Source organism: Heterodontus francisci, chromosome 28, assembly GCF_036365525.1.
Source record: "Heterodontus francisci isolate sHetFra1 chromosome 28, sHetFra1.hap1, whole genome shotgun sequence".
Classification (NCBI taxonomy): Eukaryota; Metazoa; Chordata; class Chondrichthyes; order Heterodontiformes; family Heterodontidae; genus Heterodontus; species Heterodontus francisci.
In genome coordinates this window covers 7,016,925-7,026,203 of record NC_090398.1, presented here as the reverse complement: position 1 = coordinate 7,026,203, position 9,279 = coordinate 7,016,925, and the positions used below count along the sequence as shown (strand labels likewise).

The window sequence follows — 9,279 nt, the reverse complement described above, 5'->3', positions numbered from 1 at the left end:
TCTCTATCTGAGTGTGAGTACTAGTTTCTGTGTGCACTCTCTCTGAGTGTGAGTACTAGTGTAAGTGTGCACTCTCTATCTGAGTGTGAGTGCTAGTTTCTGTGTGCACTCTCTCTGAGTGTGAGTGCTAGTGTAAGTGTGCACTCCCTATCTGACTGTGAGTACTAGTTTCTGTGTGCATGCTCTCTGAGTGTGAGTACTAGTGTAAGTGTGCACTCTCTCTGATTGTGAGTGCTAGTGTAAGTGTGCACTCTCTATCTGAGTGTGAGTACTAGTTTCTGTGTGCACTCTCTCTGATTGTGAGTGCTAGTGTAAGTGTGCACTCTCTATCTGAGTGTGAGTACTAGTTTCTGTGTGCACTCTCTCTGAGTCTGAGTGCTAGTGTAAGTGTGCACTCTCTCTGATTGTGAGTGCTAGTGTAAGTGTGCACTCTCTATCTGAGTGTGAGTACTAGTTTCTGTGTGCACTCTCTCTGAGTGTGAGTGCTAGTTTCTGTGTGCACTCTCTCTGATTGTGAGTGCTAGTGTAAGTGTGCACTCTCTATCTGAGTGTGAGTACTAGTTTCTGTGTGCACCCTCTCTGAGTGTGAGTGCTAGTGTAAGTGTGCACTCTCTCTGATTGTGAGTGCTAGTGTAAGTGTGCACTCTCTATCTGAGTGTGAGTACTAGTTTCTGTGTGCACTCTCTGTGAGTGTGAGTGCTAGTGTAAGTGTGCACACTCTCTGATTGTGAGTGCTAGTGTAAGTGAGCACTCTCTATCTGACTGTGAGTACTAGTTTCTGTGTGCACCCTCTCTGAGTGTGAGTGCTAGTGTAAGTGTGCACTCTCTCTGATTGTGAGTGCTAGTGTAAGTGTGCACTCTCTATCTGAGTGTGAGTACTAGTTTCTGTGTGCACTCCCTGTGAGTGTGAGTGCTAGTGTAAGTGTGCACTCTCTCTGATTGTGAGTGCTAGTGTAAGTGAGCACTCTCTTTATCTGTGAATCAATCCTTCGGTTTCTCTTTCAGATTTTATTGGGATCACTGCAAACATTCCTGACCCAGATGCCTCCGTCACACTCTGATTGGTCAGAGCTCAGACACACTGTGATTAGACAGAGCCATCGGACACACTCTGATTGGACAGAGTCTTCAAACACACTCTGATTGGACAGAGCCATCGGACACACCTTGATTGGACAGAGCCTTCAGACACGCCTTGATTGGACAGAGCCTTCAGACACACTCTGATTGGACAGAGTCTTCAAACACACTCTGATTGGACAGAGCCATCGGACACGCCTTGATTGGACAGAGCCTTCAGACACACTCTGATTGGTCAGAGCCATCAGACACACTCTGATTGGACAGAGTCTTCAAACACACTCTGATTGGACAGAGCCATCGGACACGCCTTGATTGGACAGAGCCTTCAGACACACTCTGATTGGACAGAGCCATCGGACACGTCTTGATTGGACAGAGCCTTGAGACACACTCTGATTGGTCAGAGCCTTGAGACACACTCTGATTGGACAGAGCCTTGAGACACACTCTGATTGGACAGAGCCTTGAGACACACTCTGATTGGACAGAGCCTTCAGACACACTCTGATTGGACAGAGCCATCGGACATGCCTTTATTACACAGAGCCTTCAGACACGCCTTGATTGGACAGAGCCTTCAGACACACTCTGATTGGACAGAGTCTTCAAACACACTCTGATTGGACAGAGCCATCGGACACGCCTTGATTGGACAGAGCCTTTAGACACACTCTGATTGGTCAGAGCCATCGGACACGCCTTGATTGGACAGAGCCTTCAGACACACTCTGATTGGTCAGAGCCATCGGACACGCCTTTATTGAACAGAGCCTTCAGACACACTCTGATTGGTCAGAGCTCAGACACACTCTGATTGGACAGAGCCATCGGACACGCCTTGATTGGACAGAGCCTTGAGACACACTCTGATTGGACAGAGCCTTCAGACACACTGTGATTGGACATTGCCATCGGACACGCCTTGATTGGACAGAGCCTTCAGACACACTCTGATTGGACAAAGCCCTCAGATACACCCTGATTGGACAAAGCTCTCAGACTCGATTGGACAGAGCCCTTAAGCTCACTCTGATTGGACAGAGCCTTCAGACACACTCTGATTGGACAAAGCCTTCAGACACACCCTGATTGGACAAAGCTCTCATACTCACTCTGATTGGACAGAGCCTTCAGACACCCTGATTGGACAAAGCCCTCAGACACCCTGATTGGACAGTGCCTGAATGGGATTTCACACTTTGGGGCTCTCCATGTGATTTCATTGGCTGGAAATGATGAAGAGAATCACTGAGAGAGGTAATGCAGAGAGGAGGGAGAGAGGAGGGCGAATGGGAGAGGGAGAGGAGGGGGGAAATGAGCAAGAGAGGGAGGGGAGGGAGGGAGAGGGGAGGAGGCAGAGAGAGGGAGAGGGACTGGAGGAAGAGAAGGAGGGAGGAGAGATGGAGAGAGGGAGGGAGAAGGGAGAGAGGGGAGGGGGGAGAGAGGCAGGGAGGGGAGAGATGGAGGGAGGGGAGAGAGGCAGGAGGGAGAGATGAGCAAGAGAGGGAGAGGAGGGAGGCAGGGAGGGGAAGGGAGGAGAGGTCCATAACCAGGTAAAGGAGGGGTTGACCGCGAGTGAGGCAGGTAAAGGGATCGAGAAGGCAGAAGTGGAGGCGTCTCCGCCCTTGAAATTGTCCAACAGGTTTGACGTTTTCTCAGCTTGTCGGGTGAGAGTGAGGCTTGCAGGGTGGATGAGCAAACTGACTATGACACCATGGTACAGGAAGCCATTCAAGTGGGGGGAATAAATAGAAATGCAGTGATAGTAGGGGATAGTATGGTCAGGGGGATAGACAATGTTCTCTGCAGACAAGAGCGAGAGGCCAGAAGGCTGTGTTGCCTGCCCTGTGCCAGGGTTCGGGACATCTCCTCAGGGCTGGAGAGGAATTTACAGTGGGGGGGGGGGGGGGGGGTAGGATCCAGTTGTTGTGGTCCCCGTGGGTACCAACAACATAGGTAGGACGAGGAAAGAGCTTCTGCATAGGAAGTATGAGCAGCTCGGGGCTAAGTTACAAAGCAAAACCTCAAAGGTAGTAATCTGGAGTATTACCTGAGCCACTTGCAAATTGGAGTAGGGTAAATAAGATTAGACTTAAATTCATGGCTCAAAGATTGGAGTGGGAGAAATGGGTTTCGATTCATGAGGCACTGGCATCAGTACTGGGGAAAGTGGGAGCTGTACCGTTGGGACGGTCTGCACCTGAACCGCACTGGGACCAATGTTCTGGTGGCTCGTATAACTAAGGCAGTAGAGAGAGCTTTAAACTCAATAGTGGGGGCAAGGGACCAGGATTGGGAAGATGTGATAAATTACGTAGAGAAGGCAAGGAAGCGAGCAAGGTAGCAATAAGGGAAGTGATGATCAGAGTGTGGCAGGAGGGGCAGAGTTCCCAGAAACCCCCCCGTCTGTGACCCAGGGAACACCCCATTCCCAGCAACCCGCCCCCCCTGTCTGTGACCCGGGGAACACCCAATTCCCAGAAACCCCCCGTCTGTGACCCGGGGAACACCCCATTCCCAGAAACCCCCCGTCTATGACCCAGGGTACACCCCATTCCCAGAAACCCCCCCGTCTGTGACCCAGGGAACACCCCATCCCCAGAAACCCCCCCCCCCCGTCTGTGACCCGGGGAACACCCCATTCCCAGAAACCCCCCCGTCTGTGACCCGGGGAACACCCCATCCCCAGAAACCCCCCCGTCTGTGACCCGGGGAACACCCCATCCCCAGAAACCCCCCCCCGTCTGTGACCCGGGGAACAACCCATCCCCCTGAAACCCCCCGTCTGTGACCCAGGGAACAACCCATCCCCCTGAAACCCCCCGTCTGTGACCCAGGGAACAACCCAGCCCCCTGAAACCCCCCGTCTGTGACCCGGGGAACACCCCATCCCCAGAAACCCCCCCCCCCCGTCTGTGACCCAGGGAACACTCCATCTCCCAGAAACCCTCTGTCTGTGACCCGGGGAACACCCCATCCCCAGAAACCCCCCCCCGCCCCCCCGTCTGTGACCCAGGGAACACTCCATCCCCCAGAAACCCCCCCGTCTGTGACCCGGGGAACACCCCATTCCCAGAATCCCCCCCCCGTCTGTGACCCAGGGTACACCCCATTCCCAGAAACCCCCCCGTCTGTGACCCGGGGAACACCCCATCCCCAGAAACCCCCCCCCGTCTGTGACCCGGGGAACACCCCATTCCCAGAAACCCCCCCGTCTGTAACCCGGGGAACACCCCATCCCCAGAAACGCTCCCGTCTGTGACCCGGGGAACACCCCATCCCCAGAAACCCCCCCCCCCCCCACCGGCCATTTCCCCAGGGGATTTCTGCCCCCTGAAACCCCCTTCTCTGACCCAGGGAAACCCCCGTCTGTGCCCCAGGAGATCCCCCCTGCCCCCTGAAACCCCCCTGTTTGTGCCCCAGCGGACAACCCCGTCCCCCAGAAACCTCCTGTCTGTGACCCGGAGGAATACCCCATCCCCCTGAAACCACCCACCCCGTCTGTGCACCGGGGGGTCCCTCTGCCCTCTGAACCTCATCCGTGTCCCGGGAGAACCTCCCACTTCCCATCCAGGCTGCCTGCCCAAACTGTGACCCGGTTTACAATCGGTGCAAACACAAAGCCAGGCAACGGGAAGCAGGAATCCAAACCAAAACTGGGAGTTAATCCTTAACATCCCCGTCACACACAGGCTGAACATCGCCATTCCCTTACAGCCAGATACTGTCCCTTTAAAACACCCCATCTCCTCCTCACAGACAGACACTGTCCCTTTAAAATACCCCATCTCCTCCTCACAGATAGACACTGTCCCTTTAAAACATCCCGCCTCCCCCTCACAGACAGACACTGTCCCTTTAAAACATCCCGCCTCCCCCTCACAGATAGACACTGTCCCTTTAAAACATCCCGCCTCCCCCTCACAGACAGACACTGTCCCTTTAAAACATCCCGCCTCCCCCTCACAGACAGACACTGTCCCTTTAAAACATCCCGCCTCCCCCTCACAGATAGACACTGTCCCTTTAAAACATCCCGCCTCCCCCTCACAGACAGACACTGTCCCTTTAAAACATCCCGCCTCCCCCTCACAGACAGACACTGTCCCTTTAAAACACCCCGTCTCCTCCTCATAGACACTGTCCCTTTAAAACACCCCGTCTCCCCCTCACAGACACTGTCCCTTTAAAACACCCCGTCTCCTCCTCACAGACAGACACTGTCCCTTTTAAAACACCCGTCTCCCCCTCACAGACACTGTCCCTTTAAAACACCCCGTCTCCCCCTCACAGACACTGTCCCTTTAAAACACCCCGTCTCCCCCTCACAGACACTGTCCCTTTTAAAACACCCGTCTCCCCCTCATAGACAGACACTGTCCCTTTAAACGCCCCGTGCTGGGGGTGGCGGGAGACACTATGTGGACTTTCGGGGGGGGAATGTTCAGAGTGGGGGTGAACCGCGAGCAGGGGAATTGAGGATTTTTGCTCCTTCGTTTTTTCACTCCTTTTCTTTTTTTGTTCCTTCTCTCTCTACTTCCTCCTTCTCTCTCTTGCTCTGCCTCTCTCACTCCCTCCTTTCCTCCCTCAATCCTTCCTCCTTCCCTCACTCCCTTCCCTCCCTCCTCCATCTTTCCCTCCCTTTAACCTCCACTCCCTCCTCCTCTCCCCCACTCACCATCCTGCAATCCTGCACCTTTCTTTCCCTCCCTCTCTCTCTCCCTCCCTGCCTCCCCCCACTCTCCCTCGCCCCCTCACTCCCTCCTTCCCTCCATCCCTCCCTCACCTTCCTTCTGCCTCTCTCCCCCTCTCTCTCTCCCTCTCTTTCATCCATCTCTCTCTTCCCCTCCTTCCCTTTATCTCTCCCGTCTCTCCCTCCCTTCTTCCCTCTCTGTCCCTCCCATTCTCCCTCTATCTCCATCCCTCTCTCCCCTCTCTCCTCCTTCCCTCTCTTTCCACACTCCTTCCCTCTTTCTCTCTTCTCCCCTTCTCCCTCTCTCCCTCTCTCCATCCCTCTCTCACTCTCTCTCCCCACTCCTTCCCTCGCTCTCTCTCTCTCTCTCTCCCCACTTCCCCCCACCCTCTATCTCCATCCCTCTCTCCCCTCTTCTCTCTCTCACCCCTTCTTCCCCCTCTTCCTCTCCGTTCCTCTCTCCCTCCCCCCTCTCTCTCTCCATCCCTCCCTCTCCTTTCTCTCTCTTTCTCTCCCCCTCCTTCCTTTCCTTTCTCTCCCTCCATCTCTCTCTCCCTCTTTCTCTCTCCCGTCTCTCTCCCTCCTTCCCCCTCACTCTCTCCCCATCCTTCCTTCCCTCCCTTTCCTCCCTCTCTCTCTCGCCCCTCTCTCTCTCTCTCCCCCTCATCCTCTCTGTCCCTCAACTGCTCTGTCCCTCTCCCTCCCTCTCCCCGTCTCTCTCTCCCCCTTCTCTCCCGCTCTGTCCCTCGCCCACCCTGTGTCACTCTGTCTCTCGCTCCCCTTCTTTCCCCATGTTCTGACCATTTCTTGCCCCCCACTCTTATTCTTAACCCCCTTGTTTTTGCACCCCTTGTTTACCCTCTCTTATTTTTGCCCCACTGTTGTTCTTGCCCTCCTCTTGTTTTGGCCCCTGTCTTGTTTTTTGCCCCCTTCTTGTTTTTGCCCCCCTTATTCTTGCCCCCCTCTTTTTGTCCCCCCTCTTTTTATCCCCTCTTGTTCTTGTCCCCCTCTTGTTCTTACCCCCTCTTGTTTTTGCCCCCCCTACAGGAGGTTCCCTGCTCCTCTCTTTGCTCCTCCTCGGATTCTGCCCGCTGGGTGCCCCATGCCCGGATCTCTGCACCTGTTACCGGGCACCGCTGACAGTCAGTTGCCAGTCCCAGGGCTTTACCCGGGTCCCAGGCCCGTTGCCCCGGGACGGGGCACGAATCTTCCTGCAGAACAACCGGATCGGGGAGCTTTCCGGCCGCCCCTTCCCCCCGGGAGTGGCGATCCTCTGGCTTTACTCCAACAACATCACGGCCATCCGCCCGGGAGTCCTCAGAAACCTGGGCCAGCTGGAGGAACTGGACCTGGGGGAGAACCGCAACCTGAGGTCCCTGGACGAGGGCACCTTCTCGGGCCTGGTGAAGCTGCGGACCCTGCACCTCCATCGCTGCGGCCTCACCGTCCTGGCGGATTCCCTATTCCGTAAGCTTTATGCTCTCCAGTACCTGTACCTCCAGGAGAATGACATCCCCTACTTGCAGAGTGATCTCTTCCTCGACCTGGAGAACCTTTCCTACCTCTTCCTCCACGGCAATCGGATTCGGGTGCTGAGCGCCAACGCTTTCCGGGGTCTGGTCAACCTGGACAGACTCCTCCTGCACCACAATCGCATCGCCCTGGTCCAGCGGCCTGCCTTCCGCCACCTGCTCAAACTGGCCACCCTCTTCCTCTTCAACAACAGCCTGGCCGAGCTGCCGGGGGCGGCCCTGGGCCCCCTGGCCTCCCTCCAGTTCCTCAGGCTGAACGACAACCCCTGGGCCTGCGACTGCCGGGCGCGCTCCCTCTGGCAGTGGTTCCAGACTTTCCGGGGGGCCAGCTCGTCCGTCACCTGCTCCGCCCCGGAGTCCCGCCGGGGCCGGGACCTCCGTCTCCTGACCTCCGAGGACTTCCGGGCCTGCCCTCCGACCCCCGATCCTGGCCAGAGCCGGCCCAGGGCCAAGTGGGCGCCGGCCGAGGGAGGGGAGGGCCCGGCGACCGGCCCGGACAGGGGAGCCCCTCGGGAAGAAGCAGAGAGCCCTGGGAACGTCACCTCGGCAACCAGGCTCAACGACTCGCCCGGGAAGGAAAAGACGGAGACCGACTATTGGCCGGACTACTACTACGAGGGGGACCTCACGTCGTCCAATCCCCAGAGGTGTTCCGGCCAGGGGTGTTGGCGGAATGCGGCGAGCACCGTAGCTGTGAGAGCAGACTTTGGGATCGCCCTATTCCCAATTTGGGGCCTGGCTTTGCTGCAACACTTATAAACATGTCGTCTCTTGTCGTCGTCGATGGTCCTGTGTGTGTGCTTCGGCCCAACTTGCATCTTCAGGTGACTGTGAATAATCTTTAAACTGCGAGTATGAACAATGACCCTTCAACTCTCCCAATGGCCAATGGCGGGACCTCTTGAACTGAATTGGACATTGGAGAAAGGCTGCCATTGGCCTCCCGCCAATGTGATGGCGAGTGAGGGGGTTGAGGTACGGTTTATGATTTCACAAACGAATAAACAGGAAATGGTCGGTAAAGAGGTGTATTGTGGGTGTCTTGCTAGCAGGAAACACAAGACGGCGGCAGCATCAGGAGTAAAACAGCTTTTTGATTGGCTGGTGTCAGCTGTGGCTCAGTGGGTCTCATTCTCTCATTTCCTCTCACCTCCGATGAGGAGGCCGCAGGTTTCAAACCTCAGTCAGAGATTCAAGCCCCATAACCCAGGCCGACATGCCCCAGATTCAGTACTGAGGGAATGCTGCACTGTCAGAGGGTCAGTAGTGAGGCAGTGCTCCAATGTCCAAGGGTCAATTCTGATCGAGCGCTGCACCGTCGGAGGGTCAGTACTGAGGGAGTGCCACACTGTCGGAGGGTCAGTGTTCAGGGAGTTCAGCACTGTCGGAGGGTCAGTATTCTGGGAGTTCCGCACTGTCGGAGGGTCAGTGTTCAGGGAGTTCAGCACTGTCGGAGGGTCAGTATTCTTGGAGTGCTGCACTGTCGGAGGGTCAGTACTGAGGGAGTGCTGCACTGTCGGAGGGTCAGTACTGTGGGAGCTCCGCACTGTCGGAGGGTCAGTACTGAGGGAGTGCAGCACTGTCGGAGGGTCAGTACTGAGGGAGTGCTGCACTGTCGGAGGGTCAGTACTGTGGGAGCTCCACACTGTCGGAGGGTCAGTACTGTGGGAGTTCCGCACTGTCGGAGGGTCAGTACTGTGGGAGTTCCGCACTGTCGGAGGGCCAGTACTGAGGGAGTGCTGCACTATCGGAGGGTCAAGCTTCAGGGAGTTCTGCACTATCGGAGGCTCAAGCTTCAAGGAGTTCTGCACTGTCGGATGGTCAGTACTGAGGCAGGGCTGTACTGTCGAAGGGTCAGTACTGAGGGAGTGCTGCACTGTCGGAAGGTCAGTACTGAGGGAGTTCAGCACTGTCGGAGGGTCAGTATTCTGGGAGTTCCGCACTGTCGGAGGGTCAGTGTTCAGGGAGTTC

General features: G+C 56.0%; 1 protein-coding gene across 3 annotated transcripts in view; it reads left to right on the top strand.

The window, feature by feature from the left end:
- LOC137385087 (reticulon-4 receptor-like 2) overlaps positions 1–8,323 on the top strand; it is a 26,893-nt gene extending 18,570 nt beyond the window's left edge. For all 3 annotated transcript variants that reach the window (XM_068059838.1, XM_068059839.1, XM_068059837.1), the window contains 2 exons: positions 1,006–2,340; positions 6,824–8,323. In XM_068059838.1, coding sequence (XP_067915939.1) covers positions 2,316–2,340; positions 6,824–8,067 — 1,269 coding nt within the window. In that variant the 5' untranslated portion in view covers positions 1,006–2,315 and the 3' untranslated portion in view covers positions 8,068–8,323. The remainder of the gene's footprint in view (positions 1–1,005; positions 2,341–6,823) is intronic.
- The last annotated feature ends 956 nt before the right edge of the window (positions 8,324–9,279 follow it).